Source organism: Haliaeetus leucocephalus, unplaced genomic scaffold, assembly GCF_000737465.1.
Source record: "Haliaeetus leucocephalus isolate CR32 unplaced genomic scaffold, Haliaeetus_leucocephalus-4.0 Scaffold953, whole genome shotgun sequence".
Taxonomy (NCBI): Eukaryota; Metazoa; Chordata; class Aves; order Accipitriformes; family Accipitridae; genus Haliaeetus; species Haliaeetus leucocephalus.
Window position 1 is genome coordinate 722,515 of NW_010973389.1, and position 21,082 is coordinate 743,596.

The 21,082-nt window shown below is 36.2% G+C and overlaps 1 protein-coding gene across 1 annotated transcript in view; it reads right to left on the minus strand.

Moving 5' to 3' along the window:
- Positions 1–21,082, minus strand: part of TRAPPC9 (trafficking protein particle complex 9) — a 517,140-nt gene that overhangs the window by 458,449 nt on the left and 37,609 nt on the right. The window contains exons 9-10 of the mRNA XM_010584242.1: positions 8,998–9,124; positions 2,716–2,861 (exon numbers count right to left, since the gene is read on the minus strand). Coding sequence (XP_010582544.1) covers positions 2,716–2,861; positions 8,998–9,124 — 273 coding nt within the window. The remainder of the gene's footprint in view (positions 1–2,715; positions 2,862–8,997; positions 9,125–21,082) is intronic.

A 21,082-nucleotide genomic window follows, 5' to 3' on the forward strand; every position in this document is an offset into this window, starting at 1 on the left:
TTGGCTAGCAGATTGGCTGACTTCACGAATCGTGCTTTAAACTAACAAACTTGGGGTGTTAGTGTCCAAAGCTGTGACACCTGCATGTTCATAGGCAACAGGGTAGGTATGTGCACCTACAAGAGTAGTAAGGAATGCTCCCCAACCCTCTCCAAAGGCAAGATTCTTAAGTTTTATTGTTTCCAGTCAGAAAAGGTTATCAAGCTGAAAACTGAAAACATTTCCTCAAGACTTTCTAAAGGGTTTTGTTTCTTTTTGGTTTGTCAGTAGTACTGGATTTCCTTTGCTGTAACAATAATTTAATCAAAACATGGCTTACATATTTCCATGTAAGAAAAACACAGTTCATTTGTTATTGCTGTTGTTTTAAATTAAATGCATGTCATTAAAATATTGTCATTAGTTTCAAAGTTTATTAAATTTCTCATCTTCTTTCAAAGGAAGTCTCTTATTTTGTATATTCTTTTGTTTGCAAAACTTTGAGTGAAACATTAGTGGCTTTTAAAAGTGAATGCACTGTGTATATACTTCAAAAGGCAAATGCTTTACGGGATCACAAGCAGTACAGACATCTCCTTTGGCTAAGTAAAAACCTAAAAGGAGAAACTGCCCTGTGTAATATAAAACTCCTATGGTACACACAGCACATAAACAAATCCTAACTTAAACTGTTTCAAAAAATGCAGGTGTCTTTTGTATCCATCAAGGAACAAGAATACTGCATAATACAACTGTTTGACAGGATTAGCAATAAGGTTTTATTTAAATTAAAAAAACATGACAAGTTATACCTAAAAGATTAAATGTTAAAAATTTAATTGTGATTATTAAGAGAAATAACATAAGCTATTTTCCAAAGAAATATTTCTGTAATGGGAGAGCACTTTAAGATGTTCCCACACATCTACATTTTTATAATTTCTTATCCTTTACTTGATTCTTCTTATTTTTTTTAATTTCTTTTCCTTTATCTTTTGAAATCAAAGTAGTACTGTAGCAAAGTAGCAGTAAGCCATGTCCATCCAAACTGCCAGATAATAATCCATACCTCTGCATATTACCCAGTTCCTCATGTTTCAACTATTTATTGAAAATACACATCATCATAAAACAAATTAGAAAATGGGCATATGTTCTTCTCAAGGTGAGAGATATCATCTTAATCATAATCAGGGGTTCATGGCACAGGCAGGTTAAGTCCAACATCTAACCTAGAAGACTGTGTGGAAAAAGCCCATAGCCCCACATTTTAGAATGAAGAAACCGTACAGAGAGATTCTCCGAGTACTGGCTCTGCAGAGCCGGCACAATCCAGATGAACAAGCCAAGTAGTTGCTACACTGCTGGAGAAAATTAATTTTAACAGTAGATGAAAGAGGACTGTTAGAAGAGTAAAAAAGGAGAGAGACAAAAAAAAGGTGTCCCAGGGGGCAGTGCAATACACTACAATACAAATACACTACCACTAACAAGAGAAACTGAGAATATAGGAAATGGAAAGCATTCCCCACCTTTCATATGCATTCATGCTTGAAAGGGGCAGGGAGCAGGGGACAGAAGTTCAGGTGCTGAGGAGCACACCCGCTTCTCCTACTCAAGTTTCTGCCCTAACTTGTTCCTGAGCTACCTATTTGAAAAGTAGTTGGAGCCACTGCCTACGACAACCTGCTAGATGTTCAGTATTTTACAATTCAAAGCATGATACAGAAAATCTAACAAACCTTGGTGACATTTCCAAGTATTGTTTTTCTACTTTTTTTTTTTTTGTGGTTACTCTGTACTAAAATCAGTGACATAAGGAGGCAAGTTAAGAAAAACAACATTCTGCAAATTTCTGTATTGAAGTTTTTACAATCAGTTCTGTCCATTGTCACACAAGTCCTTTTTGTGCTGACACTAATGCTTATGTTAAAAATTATCATGCACGTGATATGCACAAAAGCAACAAAAAGGACTAGCAATATTTGTAAATTAATCCGGGATTTTAAACAAGCCTTGTAATCTATTTCCAATGGCACAATTACGGCACTGAAGAGCTTTTTAATGAATGACATAATCCTCTAGCAAAAGATAACTAGTATTCCAAACATTGCTTATAAGGCTTTTTTGATTTTTTTTGCTGAACTATCTTTAAGAAAAACTGACTAATCAGACAGTTAATCATTCTGAGTTTACATTAAATCATAATAGGATATCAACTAGATGCATCTGAAAGAGATAAACTGAAAACCAATTCTAAACCCCAATGGTCTAACATTGGGATTCTATGGCTGATGAACTACCACAGTCCAGTTTCCTATGAATTTGCATCTTTTGTGCAAGAAACTGCACTCATTCATCCTAATTTCTTCATGTTCATGATGATACCCTTATCAGAAAAGGGGAAACCCCAACAGTGCATCTAGCTCAGGGCACCACACATGGTAACTGGCTAAGCTGGGTGCTGCCAAACAGAATGTGTCAGATCTAAGTTTTACCTGATTTCTCTTTTGTTTGAGAAGGAAATAAAACTAATTTATATCCTCTGAAATCAGTTTTATCATCTATAAGACTTTGAAACTGTCCCACGGAGAACAAAGCTTTGCTCCTTCAGAACTTTAGGCTAAAAAACTGATTATTTCAAACACAAGAAAGTAATGTTCAGGTTTGCTTTCCTTGACTAAGAAAGATTTTCTAATTAATAAAAAAATGGAAAATACTGCAAAATATTCTTACCTATTTTCTTATTTCGTTCTTCCCCACGACTGTGCGCAATAATTGGAGAATATATGAAGGGGCTTTTGGTTGACACATTCTGACCAAGTAGACTTTTCATTTTGTGAGGTCGAAGACTGGTCGGGAGGTTCAAAAGCTTAACAGATCTGTTGAGTAAAAACAATTTTAAAATATTTTATTTATTCTGTTTTATTTTATAATAGATGGTTGTGTTAAAAATGAACTGATAAATACTAAATGACAGTCTCAGTAGGTACTGATTAAAACACCTGAGATGGAAAACATGAAGTAAACACTTAGAGTACAAAAGAAAGTAATACCAACTCAAGGAAACTAAAGACAAAGTTTCAGAAAGCTCTCAGAAAACAAATACCAAAGGAAAAACATCTTCTGTAGAAACCAATAAAACCCAAACTATCCGGATCAGTGATCTGAAATCCAGCTATTAATTTCCAAGTTAAGTGCAGATAACAACAGATAGACCACAAGTCCAGTGCAGAAAACAACCAAATATTTACCTTAAACCCAAACTAGAAGCCAGAAGAAATTTCATTGGACAATGTAAAGAACTTCTCCAAGGTGAATAAAACAGACTTTAAAACAGTTAAAACGCACAGAGTTGCTTCTAGAAGGAAGGAAATGTCCCAGAAATTTTCGTGGGTTTGTTGAATGACCAGAAAGCAATTACAAATAGACAGAAAACAAATGATTTATTGGACTATATCCCTGTTAGACCCAAATCCCTACAATACCATGCAGGGAAATCACTGGCCTTGCAAAGCTGATGGGAAATTAAAAGACTAAATATTGGGCATAAGAACAAGCAATAAATTAGTGGATATTCAGTAGAAGTAGCAGCATTATAAAAGCCTGTAAGAATCCTAGTTACTTAGAGTCAGGAAGGACCGAGGAAAGGAAAAACAAAAGGTGAATAAAGGCATCATTCAGCATCATAGCTATTTTGCTACTGTCTATTAAGCTTGAGGTATTTGTGCTTTTAATTAAGAACATCATCAAGAGACGAGAATCTCCCCTTGTGGATTAAATCTCCAACTTTTAAAATCTGGTTTTCCAGTAAAAAAAAAAAAATCCTACAGAATAAAACTACAGTTTTTACCAATTGCTAGAGGCATCCCACCACACTGAGGTAGACAAGCAAGAATGAAATAAAACGCTTACAAAATTTCCCAGCAGTAAACATTTAAAAGATACTTAAAAGCTATAGTAGGCGTGTACCAAGACAAACAACAGAGTCTAGCTAAAATCCTAGGAGACTTCTAAAACCAATTAAGAGGCCAAGCGGAAGAATGCTAGAAAACCCCAACTTGTTTAAAGATTAACTCCCTTCTTCCCCCCTTTCCTACCCAACTCCCACAGTAAAACTTATCTCACTGGAATTCTTTGATAATGCCATAATAAACCAGAGAGGTTATAAATGTTACAGTACATGATTAAGTTGTCGTGTTTTATGAAGTTCTTCAAATAGTATGACAAGAGCACTTGAGCACTAAGAAAGAAACCTGCCTTCCTCAGCTGTAAACTTAAGTGTCTTCACTTTGAAAAGCAGATAGGTATTCTTTTACATGTTAAGAGGTTTGCATCATTTACAGGATATAACTGAAATAATTCACTTGCCAAAGCTACAGAATTATACTTAATTTCAAAACAATAAACTATTACTGAGAACATGAAAATAATGTTAAGTCCTCAGCACATTAAAGAACAGTTGTACCAATATCCCACTAATAAAAACCACATACATACAAGAAAACAATTTAAAAATTACCCAGATCATTGAAAATAATGTGCCACTGCTGAAAAATAATGAAGCTGTCTGTGTAGTGTTACTCTTGCATGTTATCCCTGATACAAGACACCTGATAAGAAGTTACTAGATAACACTAAAAGTATTTTGGAACAAGAAATAAATTACATCTATATATTATCTGTTGGTGATGCTTAGTGTCAGCAATTTGTTGCAATCATATGCAAAATAACAGACAACAAGCCTGAGGAGTAAAGAGAAAGTATGACAGATTGCTGGATATTTCATATTTTGAAACCTCTTCTGATAGAATTTTGTTACAAATTAGAATGCAACTTAAAGCAAAACATGTAAATGATACTTATTTGAGGAAACATTAAATTTGATAAAGTGCTAATAAAAAGGAATTTTATTTTATATATAGAAAGAAGTGCTTTAGCTTATCCATCATTATTATATAAATAGTGGTGGATAACCTTTTTAATCTTAATGCATGACAGTGGAAGTGATGTTCTTCAGCCACATAGTAGAAAGCTATACCCTCACAGGTCATACATAGAACGTTAATTCCTTTGTGTGAAAAGCTTCAGTAACATACATTTTCTAGCCCCTGGCCCAGCCCAACTGAATTCAAATGAGTGACAATTATGAATTACAAAGTAATTTCACTAGCTACCCAAAAGATCAAAATCTTGTATTTGGAAAAAGTTGTGTTAATTAAAAACAACCTTGCTTAGAGGGGAAATGAAGAAAATTTTAAAAACCCCACTCTACTAAGTAAACAGAGGGGAAGAAAAAATGGCACCAAGTAAATTTAAAGTAGTAAGAAAAGTATATAAGGACAACCAAAAGACTTCAGTGGTGAAAAGGAAGAAAATTCTTTCTTCTGTTAATTATATTAGTAAGAAAATTAGTTTTAACCCAGGTAAATTATGAAAATTGGAATAGCACATCTATTAGAATAGAAAGACAATAAATTATTCTCTTTTGTATTACCGAAAATACTAGATATGATTTTACAGTATGCTATAATGGAATACTTTCCAATCCAACATGCTTTTAATTTCTGAAGCTTCATCAAAAGAAATAAAAATTCATCAAGGAGGTTTCGAGATTGGACTAGAGTATTTGAAATGTCAAAAAAAAAATCCCAAAATTCCAAAGGCTAAAAGAAAATACATAAAAATATTATAATATTTAAAGCACGTCAATAATAGACCAAGCATCTATTAAAAGACGATACACACAAAGAAAGACTACAAAGAATAGCATACTTAAAGGACTGCTAGTTAACATGAGTAACGGAATATCAAGATTTTGCCAAGCCAAATCTTTTTTTTTTCTTTTAGGGTTGGGGGGGGGGGGGGGAAGGAGTTAACAGTGCAACTATGTTCCAATTTCACTGTGGCATTTCAATGTTTGACAGTATTTTGATTAAGAAATCTGCATCCCAAATAAGCACTTCACATTAAATGGATTAAGAACTAGTAGACCATGAAATGCCAACAGTAAATAGAAGTCGTCATCATCAGTAAATGCGTACGTTTCTAGAGGGCTCTAGCATGGATTAAGTAATAAGCTTAGGTTATTCAACATTGATCAAAACCACATTTCCACACATTTATAATTTATGTCTCAAAAATTAACATTATTTACCTCAAAGAGCTCTGCAGTCCTGCATCATGATTATTTTCCAACTAGCTGGACAGCTCCACAATACTCTAGGTCTGCTACGTAGATGTAACTGGAGGCTTTACATTTAGACGCATCTAACATTTTGTTGGATTATGGATTTTTATCACTATGGCTTTTATAGAACTTTCAAAAGACAAGAAGGGGGAAGGGGGAGAGGAGCACAAACGGCAATTCTTAGCTGTTAAATAATGTTGATATTTTCAACACTCCAAGCGCAACCACGTCAGCACAAGCTGGTAGTGTAAATTAAGCCCCTGGATGGCGAGCAATTTCTTAAAGCTAGCCCTAGGAATAACAAGTAAATATAACTTGCTTGTCCCCTTCTCTCAGCATACAAAACATTTTAAGTCAGGCAGAGCCTTTCCCATTGAAGTCTTGGTAATCTGTTGCCAAAGTTTTGACTGGCCTTTATATGCATGACTCCTATAAAAAAAGGATTCAATTGGCATTTCCCATATCTTCAGACTTGAATTCTCTTCAATATTCAGCATGGAGAAGAACAAGAAATCATTATGGAATACATTCAGTACAATCCACCTCCTCCATGGTTTAAAAGTTAAGCAAAAAGCAAAAACCTGAGACTAATTCAGGATTTAACACTTCACAGCTAAACACGTGGCTGCTTTTTTAGCACAAGGTAAGGGTTAGACTCAAGGGAACTTTAGCATCGCATTTCTGCACCTATTTGACAGCCAAGGCAGACAGATACCATACACAGTCAGATTAAGGAAGGTAGTTTTGGTTTTATACTGTGTAAGACTTAAGATTATTCCTAGAACAGAGATCTGCAAGAGGCACTAAATGGCTGACAGAACTCTTGCTCCCAAAAGAAAATATTTTGCCTTAAAAACGTTTTCATGGAAGCTTTTGCTCTAACTTCTCCTTACAATCACATTAACTCAAGTACTAGAAAGGACTATACAAGTTTGCTTAATTAACTTCAAATTTTTTTAATACTATTTAATTTTTATTTCTAAAAAAAAAAAGGTTAGGTTAAAATTTGCCCTAAGTTTGTTGTCTAAAAACTTTCAGGAGAAGAAATACAGGCCTCCTTCATGTATTTAGCTGGGAACCTGCCTTCAGAATGTACTGACCAGGGAACTCATCTAACACACAGACACAGTTACCTGAACTTTTCTTTGGGCATCTTTAAGATCAATGAAAAATGAGTCAATACAGTCCACATACTCCAGTAATTCAACTCATCCTAAAGTGATATGTAAATTAGGTTAGAAAAACCTGGAAGTTACTATCTACGTGTCTTGACTGCAAATATGAGCTAGGATAGTCAAATATGACTAGTTTAGCTCTATACATAGATTTTTTTGTGAAACTAAATCAACCCCAAGGTCAGCTGATAATAAATTACTCAAATAACTTTTCCACTGTAATATGTAGCTTTGCTTCTAACAGTTAAGGTTTGGGGATCATATGTCCACATTACATGTTTTCCAGCAAAGAATTTGATACCAGCTGCAACTCCAAAGTACACACTGCACCACTGAACAGGCAACACAGAGCAGGTATCTGCACAATCATCCTAGATGATTTGTCAGCGCCAACTGAATCCACTGAGGGGACAATGCTGGAAGACCTCAAGGAAGGTGCATTTTTGCCCATGAGTACACATTAAAAGTGCAGTGACCCAGGTGGCTGGCCAGTGCACAGCTTTCTACTTGGTCCAACCAGGAGAAAAAAAAACAAACAAACACTGTTTCCAGGACACCCCTGGAAACGGTGTGACCATTCTGATTCCGCATACAATTCCATCTGACCACATACAACCATATGCTCCAGTCAAACCTGCACCTTAAGCAAGCACCTCCCACACAACAAACTGTTAGTGTGAACAGACCTATCGTGTTAAATGCACTACAAATAGTTAGACAAGGTCTCTTTCTTCAGTAAATGTGAAAAAAAAAAAATTGAAGAAGTTAGAGAGAACATAGTAAAACTAGTTGTATCATGAAAAATGGTCATAAAGTAAAACATTCATTTTCATTTTAGAGACTAAAAGTAATCGGAAAATAAATATAATTTTCACTCTTTGGTTATACACTTTATTATCTCTTTGTGATACCAGAACTCTTGCTTCATGAAATGTTTTATGACATCCCACTGAGAACTCAAATCTCTACAAGAACTCTTCAATAACTTCTACCGTATTTTTTCTGAATAGCAATTATCTTTCCTTCAAAAAGCCACTTCTTGACAAAGATTTTCTTTTAGCTTTTTCTTTTATAATTGATGCCCAGTGGCTGTATTCTCTCTCTGACTCTCTCTAATGCTTCATGCTAGGCTTTAATCTAAACAAGGTATTATTCATTGGACTGACTGCATGATGTGCTTTGGCACACAGGCACAAAAAGGAACAGAGATTTAGAATAGGCCAGTGAAGGTGCCAGCCTGAAAATGCATCATCTGGAAAGGAACAAGCTACAAAAGGCATCAGTTCCAGCTGAGTTCCATGCTCCACAGATGGAAACAGCACCCAACTCCTGGACCTTCCGTATGATCAGGCACTGAACTTAAATCTCAGCTGCAATGACAAAATACTTTTCTTCAATTGTATCAGAAACTCTTGAGTGACAGTTTAAAAAAAAAAAAGCCTCTCTCCTTTTGAAACTAAAGGCCACAGAAGGTATTTTCTGCTCAAAGGCTCTATTTTTGCCTAAGAACTTTTCAAAACAATTTGACATTTTGACATTTTTCCATGTTACTGTGAACAACTTACGTAAACTGAGAAGACTACATCCTTCCAGTATCCTTTAAATTTTGACAGGTACTGTGGAAAAGTTAAAGATTATATTTTGGAGTCTTACCTCACAATAGGCAATTTGGTGAATGGAACAGGAGGTAACTTCAAACCGTCTGGAAGAGTGATGAATTCCATTGTACCAGGGCATTTTGCTGTGTAGCTTTCCAAGCTCTGTGTTACATCTTTCTTTTCTAGAAAATAAATTTGTTTAAAATAAGATCAAAAAACAATTTCAAACTTACATGTAACAAAAGTTTATGATGCAGTTATAGCCTAAAGTTTTACTTGGTTTTTTTGTATTTATACAAAATAACTCTAATGGAATGCCAACTAATTTTTGCATACAATGCTTAGAGTTACGCTCCAGAAGCCTTAATGAATGGATCAAATATAATTAAGTGACCTTACATAAGACAGTTTTCTGGACTTTTCAGAATTTTTGAAGTGTCACTCTATACCTATTTTTTGTTAATTTTTCCATTGTCAAAATACAAATATCTACAATTTATCTAGTAAATCTACATATCCAACACAATTGGCCTTAAGCATGTTAAGGTTACTAATAAATAGCATTGTTACGTGAACAAGCCCTGCTCTGAAACATTAGCTGAAACAATACCAAAGCCAAAGAAGAGAAACAAATTATTTTTGATGTTACCTTGTGTTAAAACTACTTCATTCTTAAAACAATGGTACTATAGTATGCTACTAAATCATAACAACTGGTAAGAAAATTTTTCTTTTTGCTTAAATTGCTTAAAAATACAAGAACATTCAAACAAACATATGTTATTTGGGTTACTTTCAATAATGGATAATAAATGCTTATGTATTTTATCAAAAAATTGTTTTTAACAATGTATACAATTGTGTCTCCAGAAAAAAAAAAGTCTATTTGGAAATATACGGCCTGAACACAAAATTACATTTCTGTGATGAAATGGGAGTCTGCAAACAGAAATAAGCCTGAGAGTGTATGTTTAGAGGGGAGAATGAGATAGGTGAAAAGTCTTAGACCTATATTGTTTTAAAGCACAGTAAACATTCCTCCATATATGTGCTACCAATAAAAATAACTAGTCAATAACTAAACTGTTTCTAGAAAATACTTCAGAAATCAAAATACTCAAAAGAGAAAAGGGAAGAATGATAGCAAATACTGCTTTCCATAAAAACTGCTTAGACAAGTGTATTGAGTTTATGGGGCAAAGTTTTGGTAGCAAGGGGTGCTGCAGGGGTGGCCTTTGGGAGAAGAGACCAGGAGTAGCTCCATGTTGGAGAAAGCCGGTTCCAGCCAACTCCCAAAATGGACCTGCCACTGCCCAAAGCTGGGCCCATCAGCAATGCTGGTAGCATCTCTGTGATAACATATTTAAGAAAGGGTAAAAGATGCTGCGTAGCAGCTGTGAGAGGGAGCAGTGAGAAAAATGTGAGAGAAACATATCCTGTAAACGACACCACTGCCCAAAACGCCACCTTGGGCCTTGAAAGGCACAAACATGATGTTTGTGCTGCCCACATCAATCCAGCTTAGTTTGTAAGCTTCCAAGGCCATGAGTACATACTCTTTCAAAGCAAATAAACATGAACGGTAATCGCCTTCACTCTGAAATTAATGCCACATAACTGAACAATTGCCTTGCTTGTGTCTGTGTTTCATTGAACTGTCTCTTGAACCATTCACTACATTTTAATTTTGTGTAGGAAATGTTCCCCAAAATACATTATTAGACATACACATACACTCAGATCAGCACAGCACAGCCAGGAGTTCTAGTGGTTCAAGACAGTATTTTCACAAAAATTTCAGGCTACAGCATTCAGGTTGTTATTTGCCATGTTATATGAGCAAGGGCACATAGTACAAGTAGAATCCGCTGAGGTGGAAAGCATCACAGCTACCAAGAACGATGAAGACAACACTACCGTATGCGCTTAATTCTGCTTGAAACTGGAGGTCTGTCATTGTGAAGAATTGGCTTTCATTTCCTAGTGTAAAACAGTCAATTACTGTATTCGAAGAAAGCATGCTGCCACTTGCAAAAAGAATTTGTTTATAGATTTGAGTTGCATTTTTATTTCACAGTGGAAGCTCAGCATGCTTTCCGCGAAGACAAGGCTAAAACAAGACATTTTTCTATGCTGATATTGGATGAAATGCAGTTTAAAACATGCTGCTGCCAAGCCAGCAGTTCTATTACTTTTTACTTGGCACCACATCTCAGCTGAGATGCTAAAGGAATCCACATCAATAGGACATATTAAGATGCACTCATGATGCAAAAGAGCAAGAGCTGCATGATCTTGCCTGACAGCCACTTCTGAAAGAAAATGTTGGAGCCTTTCTCTGTTGACTGAGCACCTCTGCTACCTGACCTCTGTGGTATGAATGAATGATACAAATTTCTCTACTTAGTCAAATTTGCAAAGCCTTATAGTTGCCAAAAACCTGCTACAGACTGCTACTTTCAAACAGCTCTGAATTCTAGCATCTGCCTGGCTGTCATCATATTTTGACACAATCACAAACTGCACAAACCTCCTGGGAAGATCTATTCAACTACTAAGTCTCCCGACCCATAGTTTAGAAGACTGACTGTGACTGAAACAGTTACCATCGGTACTTATCTTTCTCTTTGCAAAGAAGAGATAGGAAACAGCTACTCTTGGAGGTCTTTACCCACCTAGTGCCTTCATGCTTGTATACCTCAGCAGGAAGGCATTCAACACTTGATCCTTTGACCCGTGAATTCACCTCAACCGCTTTAAAAGCCTGCACTGCAGCTGGAAACACTACTGGATACTTGTGTAGGTATTACAGAGACTCATTTATTGAGTGAGAAATGATGGACTATTTCCTCACCTGGAATAACTACATTCATTATTATTATTTTTTTTCCTACAGTTTCTCTCCAGACTCATTGAAAGATCAGGATCATAGAATGGCTGCAACCAATAAAGCTGAACAAAGCCATAGTCAGTATTGCCACTCAAGCACATACTTCTCAGTTTGTTTAGCATAATCTCAGTACAATTTCCCCATTGCATACCAAATTCTTTTCATTATGTTTTTTTAGCTGCTTCTGACAACTGAAAATTTTGCAAGTCCACCAATATTCTTGCTATTTTTTTTGCTTAACTACTTCATGTCAACACCACGAATGTTGGTTTTGTCCCAGAGCTGCTTAAAAACTTCTTCTAATATGAGAACACAAAAATCTGAAAGCTTCAGTTGCACAGTTAGAAACCATTTGTGACTGAAAGCTCTAAATGTGAAAAAGAAAAGTCTTTCTGCTAGTTTCACTATAATGTGAAGCAGTATTTCACAATAATGGAGCCATTGAAAAATCAGACCTGGACAGGAAAGAAGGTCAATTATAGACTAATATTTTTAAAGCACTTCAGTAACTGTGATTTAACAGTATCACACAAACAGCCTTTCATGCCTTGGCAGATAACAGAGAAAATTAGAAGAGCACAGTTGCTATAACTGTACAATTTAGCTCTTCAATACTTGAAGAAATTTAAAATATCTTTACTCGGTCACTGTGACAGTCTGACAAATTATAGTCAATGTCTCAAACATTCATTAAAGAACTTTGGTAGAGAAGAAGGCCTCTGTAGAAGCGCTGGAGTTGTGTGAACAGGACAATGTGGCCGGAGGAGAGGGCCCCACGGAGGGTGGGACCGCGCTTCTCAAAAGCAGCAATTCCTTATCTTCAGCAACCACGAGAAGGAGCACAGCATAAGCGCCTGGAGGAGAGGGCCCCACAGAGGACAGGACTGCGCTTCTATCTGAAGTGGTCATGCCAGCAGGGAGAGAGAGGCAACTCCCCAATGAACCCCCAAGCTCACCGACTGACTCCAGAGAACCCCGGGAAGGTGAACTGCGCGTCGAGACCACCGACTATAAAAGAAGGGAGGATGAGTTCTCGGCGCATGCCCTCCAGAACTGGATCTCTAGACTGGCTGGACCAATGCTGGACCCAGGACTGGTGAAACCCTTTTCTTTTCTTTCTTTCTTTCTCTCTCTTTTTTCCTCTCTTTTCCCCAGTCCCTATGCCTCATCCTTTTAAACATAAACCATTGATCAAGTATGAGACTAGGAGTGGATCTCGCCGTCCCTGGGCTCCTTTTTAGGAGTCCAGAAAGCAAGGGGGTCTGCTCTGAACCTCATGACTCAACGGGAGGTCTCTCCTTCTGACACAGTTTCATGTTCCTTTTTCCGCTCCTTTTTCTACACCTCCCTTCTCTTGTCAAACAACGGTTTAATGACATGATGCAAGGTTCATATTGATAAGTTCACTTATACTTGGGCAAGGTTAGCTTGGCTGAATAAATGTTGATTGTTGTTTGAACTCCCCTGGTGTTGTTTCACCTGAATTCTGACAAAGGAAATACACAAACCCGAGTCGCTCCAACTTTGGGATGCAACAGTCTCAGTCACTACCTATTAAAAACTAAGTCAAATATTAAAAATACAACATTTGTTCTCTGGCAAACAACTGGTTGATCTGGTTTTGATGAAGTTGTGTCCCCTGCAGAACAACCTACAGCAAGGTAAAATGAAGAAAGGGAACATTCTATGTCTGACCTGCCAACTACACTGGAAGACAAACAGCTTTCTATTTCCTTATGCAACTTGCTAAAATATTGAAAAAGGAAGTTGGGAAACAAATAGCTAAAAGCCTTCTGACTTCAATTTTCCCTTGGTGATAAGCCCAGAATCAACATTTTAACAAAAAACCTAGTACCCAGGGGTTTTTGTGCTGGCTGAGCTTTTCCTTCCCCCTTGAAAACAGCAAATAATGTTCACAAAGGAGAAGTCCGAGGAGACCTCCTGCAGCAGTCAGCCCCTGAGAAGTGGCAGACAACTGGCCTACCCAACTCTCTCAGGAACAGAGTCAAACATCTCTTTGATAAGTTACTAGTAACACGTAAGAAGACAGAAAAGTCAGTCTGACAGCAGAAAAAGCAAGAGAAACAGTAGTTTCTGCACCCAGAAACACAGATACTTCCTTCACCAAAAAAAAAAAAAAAAAAAATTTGCTTGGTGAGCCCTCTTACAACTAGGGAAGAAAATAAGTCAGTGTCTGCTGCCAGGGAGATCTTCAGCATCACCCTGCCATCAAGACACAGTGTGTTCTTTAAACTAAAAAAGAATTTCAAAAAGGGCACAAAATACATTAAGACCCTCACAAAAGCTGAAGTAGAAATTGAGTATTCATAGACAGTAACCACTACAAACTTTTTACCTTGAAGTTAATCACTAGATTATAGCATGTATGCAAAGGTCTTCATGACCTTTCAGGTAGTCCCTCAACTCAGTTTCACATAGATGCAGATGGACAGTAAGACATCACTCTTCAGTACCACAAGCAAGCTAATGTTCTAAGTGAAGTGCCTTAGCAAGACTTGCATGATCAATCCACTAATTCAGTATTTCAGTTGTTTAATTCAGCAGAACTGAGCAGATCTCCTCTAATTTGCAGGCAAGCAGCACCTGTTTTTCCGTTACATTAAGTCTGGTAGGTATTAGATGACAGCATTTTCTACCGTTTTAGTAAACAGCATCTCTAATATTTTTCTGAAAAATACATGGAGCAAGCAAACACGACTTCAAACTGCTCAGAAATCTGATACTTGAACAAGTTGCTTTTAAAGCAACACAAGGAATGCTGGGTTTTCACTCCAATATTCTCTACTGCAATAAATCTCAGCACTTTTACCTAAGTTTTCATACTGTCCTGAACACCTACGTTTCAGACTCCTACCTATATTCATTAGGTCATCAGTTAGACAGGAAGCACGTGCAAGCTGACTGGCCAACTGGATGACAAAATGACCAAAGCGAGTGAGAATTAATGGTCTTTTTTCCCTCTTTTAGGTCTTTTGCCTCCTCAGGGCACTGTTAGGGTCTACCTTTTCTATGTATAAACAACCGTCATGAGACTGGAACAAAATTTACAAGTTAACATCTCTGATCTGCTCTCCACACCATGTTTTGTCATAGACTCAAAAGCTATTCTTATGGGGAAAACCAGAGAGGCACCGACAAACCACATACTACATGAATCCTCTTTCTTTGAGAAATCAAAGAAAATAAATCTCTGAATACAATGGAGACTAAAACTAATAAAATTCACAGTTTGACATGGAAAAGAGCAGGAACAACAAGAAAATAATTAATCTATGCTACCCACAGAGATAGACCCACTTTCATGAACAGATCATCATGAACAATATCCAAGAAAGTGGCTCCATCCATAAAAAGATGAGAATGAGAGCAAAAGGATTCAGTTATTTGTTGGGTAACAACTCATCTTTGAAAAAGAAATTATCAGCTTTATTACTAACTTGGGGGGGGAGGGAGAGGGGGAAGATAATCTTTTCAACATAGACAAAAAGAAGAGTTACGTGTGTGTCAGAATAATGTTTTCTGCTTTTAAGATAACCACCACAGAGATAGAATGAGGAGATTGACTAAACACACCACAGTCTTCTATGACAAGATTTTTAGTAATTATATAAAATGTGTACACATCAAGTCACAGCCAGTTTGAAATTCACAGCTAGCACAAAAATATTTTTAGATAAAATCTCATGAAAAATTGTCATAGCTGAAGTCAGAGTTCAGAAACATGCCATTAAAATTTTGGTATCTAGTTCTCCACCATATCTGAAAACTTCAGATGTCTGTGTACTTTGAATACTACAAAAATATATTTTGTACATACAAAATCAGTATGTAAAACACTGAACAATATTAATCATTTTTTCATGTTACAAAATACCAGAAGACCTACCTCAACATAAAGTGGAGCAAATTAAGCATAGATAACTTACATGATAAAAAAAATTAAGGACTGCTGCAAAGCTGCTTCTGAGCAAATTAGGCTTTGTAAAAATTTACAGATAGAATGGGATAACTTTTAAACACATCTGATTTTGTATTTTGGGTGGAAGAGGCACAGAGACAGAAGATGGCAAGAACAACACGCTCATTTCTGTAGGACATTTTTTTCCAATATACTGTTATACAAAGTCACAGGAATTTGGCCTGAGGGGATTATCATGATTGAATGTTTCAATGCCTCCACTAGTGATACATAGAGAAGAGACTCTTGCTTGAGAAAAGGACAGTTTAATTGTTTAAAAACCTAGACAGTTGGCTGAAAACTTAAAATGAAAGCGTCAGCTCTCTCTACTAACACATAGTTGAGTTTTCCCATCCTTTTGAAAAAAAAATTTCTTCAGTATCACTCCTAGACCTTACTCTTCTTTTCTTAGCACATCCAATCATACTCAATGGACGTCATGTGGGGAGTTCACCAAAGTACATGGATGACCTTTTTTAAACATGGATATTTGTTTTTACATATAAAGAGCTACTTTCAGTAGCAGCCTTGATTCCAGTGCCTTCATTTGGATTTAGGCTAAAGAGAGCAGTATTGAGTCTGTTAAGTGTCCTAAAATTCATTCAAATGTTAGTAACATAGCTTCCTTCAGTGCAAAAATATTAGCTCTTAAAAATACAGCACAAATTCTTCATGTCTTTACATTGCCAATTAAAGTATGTCTTCCCCAAACTAATCTTTTTTTTTTTCTGGAACACAAACTTTGCAACTTGTCTTCATTTGAACACTTGTATCTCTTCCCTCAATTAATCAAATCAGGCTTCTTCAAAAATCAGAGGTAACTGCATGAAGATAGGAATTTTGAGCTAAAGCTCAGAAACTTCATTTTGTTCATGAATGATTTAAAACAAATTAATAGGAAACTTCTGTCATAAAGAAATGTACTGTTTTACTGTAATAACCGATCTTCTGTTTTACCTAAGAATTTGGATATGGTGTTGACTGGAGTTTTTCTCTGTACCTCATCAACATCCAAGTCTAAACAAAGGTAAATCATGTGTGAAAGACTTTCAGGTTTGTTTATAATGCTAGACAATTTGGATCAGTCTTCATTTTATTCACAGTACACTATTTTTTCTTTCTTATAACATATGACTAAAAAAATGTTGGTCTTCATATTTTGTGCTATGCAAATGAATTTAAATCTTTTATCACTGTTGCTACTTTACTTAGTCCCATTTATTTATTCCACTTAAAAAAAAAATTCACTGAATTCGGATCTGAACTAGAGTTATTCAAGAAACACAAGGATAAGCAGATTATTATTTGAAACAGGTAAACATGCATAGGTATTGTGGTTTTCCTCTTAGCAACCTTCACTTTCTACATAGTCTAAAAGACGTGTATTTCAGGAAAATAAATTACACCTTCTTAATAAAGCAGTTCAAGTGAAGTTATTTAATAAGCCACTTGTCTCTAGAAAACACCAGTTCCAGAGAGAGATTTTAGAAGAATAAAACAAGCTCAGAAGAGTTTTACCCTGCTGCTACTATTTTGATTTTAAAAAAAGAAGGGGGGGGGGGGGTAAAAAAGCAGGGAAAAGTGTTGCAGATAAACAACTTCCAGGAACAAGAGCACATAACAGCACTGAAGTTTTATAGTACACAACTGAAGAAAACACAGAACTAGATGAAAAGCAGCAAAACTCATGGTACCATGATGAATAAGAAGAGCTAAGTGGCTTCTAAGCAGCTTCCTCCCACATTCATATACAACCTCCTAAGTCTTTTATTACAATATGTCAGAAAGCATTTACATTCAAGCTTTTCTTGATATATTCATTCTTATACTATGTTGTGCCACTGCTATACATCGAACACATGAGGTGACAAGTCTGTTCAATTACATTTTTTTTATATATATACACACACAAATATACTTTTTTATATATACGTACACATATAAGATATGGCACCATGCTGAAGCTGTAAAAAGATTCCCAATTAATGGCTAAGAACCTACCATGCTTCTATAAATATTCCCTGGTAATTATATTGAAGATTTCAGTCTCCATCCTGAAATCAGTTAATTTTAATATTATAAGACCAACCAAACTAGCTCCCTTTTGAAAGATTTATTGGTTAGGCAAAAACAACTTGCAGGTACTTTGTCAACTAAAATACAATGCAGTGCATTAAAACCAGTTCATTAGTGCCAGTTAAGTAAACCTCACTTAAACTCATAATTTTACATCAAGTTTTAATTTGCATTATATTCTCTGCTCAGTCTGATTAAAGCTTCATTCTTTTCAGCCCTTGAAATCAATAACTTCTACCTTTCCAAAAATTAATTTACACCCTATACAGGATCCTAGGGAAAATGCTGTCTTAATTTAAACACAGCATTCAGGAATAACGTTCCTTATGACTACAAAACATTGTGAAGTGCTGACAGGCTATGTCTATATTATCAAGTATTGCAGCATAAAAGGAGAGAAGCTGTAGAGCAAAGCAGCTGGTGCCTACATTACACACACTTCAGGGGATTACTTGTGACAGCCAGCACAAGCAGACCTTCTAAGAGAAGGTTTCCAACACAGGATCTCTTACTTTCCACTCTCAAGAAACAATATCACAATCAAGTCTACTCTAGAAACTCTTTTACATAACCCTGGCTCAGCAACAAATTGTGATATTGCCATTTTTGCCAGTTTCCTAATAGCTTACAACTGTTTGAAAAAACAAAAGCCACATGGCTAATAATCTCTTTCCTCAACACCATAATCTCATTCACTTACTGTTTCTTTCTATCTCTTCTAATCATTAATTAATTAACCAACATACCAAAAAGGTTTGGGATTTTTTTAGTTCAGGAACATTGTATTAACTAAATCACACTCATTTAAATGCTCCATCACTCCTTGGAAAGAAGTCATGCTTCAAAGATGTTCCAACTCCTTCCCAGTAGATCACAATTATCCATACACCTACTATTATTTAATATGGTTTCTTATAATTTACCCAGTACAGATTTACTGAACTCCAGATGGGTTCATAGGACGGAATTCGGTCTACCTTACTTCAAGAGAAGAGTCCATGACTGGGGTCAGGTGCAGACACCTAGTCAGTACTGAGATAGCCATATATGTGTAAAGGGAGAGATGAATCTTGTCAAAAGAATCACTGGGATGGCCAGGATCATTAGGGTGACTAGGATGCAGACATCTACACTGGAGATAAGCCCACCTCAGTGAGAAGAACTTCCATCACTCTCTGAACTCTTAAAAAATGCAGAGATGCATTTGCCATTTGTAATTTTAAAATGAGAATGAAGACAATTTAAGAAATGCATTAATTCCTACTGTTAGTAGTTCAACTATTTAATTTTAAAATTCTTTTAGCATCTTTGAACCTTATCTGGTACCTGAAATTTATTACTACTCATTTTACAGTTCAGATCACTCCCCACCATAAACCATTTTTAATTACACTTTGAAACAATTCCACAGATTTATTCTCAAGGATCAAGCCTTGGAATCTTCCTTCCTAAAAAGAAAGCCTTGATCAAAATTTTCTGATACAGCTCAATCTTCCCTGAGTGTCTCTTTTTATACCTCAATTATGTTTCAGTTCTGGCAGGCTTCCTGCTTCTAATATGTTTGAAGAAGTTATTAGCTTTCATGAGTTCAGCAAGTTACGCCTCAAAATCTTTTCTGGGCTTATGTCGTCCGTCCGTCCGCCCGCCCGCCTCTCCCCCCCCATTTAATTTCTCAGGATTGACATTCCTTTCTACTTTCTACATTTGGACACCACATCCACTTTTATACAGTAAACTTTTTTTTCTCCCCAGTTGCATTTATTTTGCTGTTTAACCACCCTTGCTTTTTTCTTTTATTTATGTGTGTTTTAATGGAGAAGGAGAATACACTTACAGAGAATCTACTATGACATCTTTAAGCAGTCTCTATGGTACCAGCAAACAAACATACCACTCCTTTTACTTTCTTCCCATTAGCTTCTTTACTTTTATGTATCTCCTCCTTTCAAAGTTTAATACTACTGTCAAGGTGGTTTGTTTATTTTAAAATCAGGCCTTCATATTTGTTTATCCTACATTTTATTTCTAATAGTTATAATCGTGTTTCTTGTGACCTAAATATGAACAACAGGAGGAAAAAAAAAAAAGAGGAAGAACACTATGGCAATAGGCAGAAGGGACGGCAAACAGGAGCAATGGCGACCAACCATTTCAAACTAAAAAAAATGAGCTAAAGCTCTCAAGAACTCTTGTTACAGCAGTCTAAACAGGGAAAAAATGATAATGTCATAGCAAGACATAAACAAGAGAACAGGATATGGCTAGGTGAACATATGGTAACAAGTTGCTCCAGCAGTCCATCAAAACAAGAGGTGGTTTTAAATTATTCCATGCTCTAGAGTAGCAGCAATTATTTATAGGTTTATAGGTTATTCTTATTCCTTTCTCCAGTGAAATGGTATTTAGTCAAATCTGTTTGGGGAAGTATAACTCACCAAGTGCCCATGCAGCTTGATTTCACTTTCCCAGGTGTTTAGGTGGAAATTCAAGACAATGTTTTAAGTAAAGATCCTCAGAAATTGAGTTTGGTCTTTACTGCTGCCAGTCTAGACTTGGCAGAAGGGTTACACTTAAGGGCATTTATACATTCGCTTTTGCTCTAGCTGTCAATTTTTACGAGCCCAGTTTAATATTCTTTCTTATTTCCTATATTTCTACATAGCAATTTGAAATTTAAATAGCACCAAGTGAATGCATATGCAATCTGTTCTATAAATAAAAATGTCTGTAAAATACTGCATAGTTTCCTCTTTCAAGCTGTGAGATAGAAAAGCATATTTCAAGAGTTGTCAGACACTATGTCTGACATCATCAAATTACGATCAGCCCAGGCTTAACCATAATTTCTAAAGATAAACAAGGTTTGGGGATTTTTTTTTTTTCCTTAGATCAAGCTCATCCCTTCTTTGCAAAAAGCACAGACCTCACCCCGGCAGTTGATATGTCAGCCATCACCTGAGCACAGCAGTCTTGAAAGGAGGATGAAAAGGTTCCGAAAGCAATCTCAGATTTTTGGCATGCAGTCCCTGGTCCTCCAACTACCAACAACTCTAAGCAGTCAAGGCATCAAAATTGTCTGCCCAGCCAACACTGACAAGTCCATCACAACTGATCTAGAGGATGAGGGGAACTGAAATAGCATTCAGCATAAATTTTGGCAGGAATTCTTCATCAAGGGAGGATGATCTCAGCACT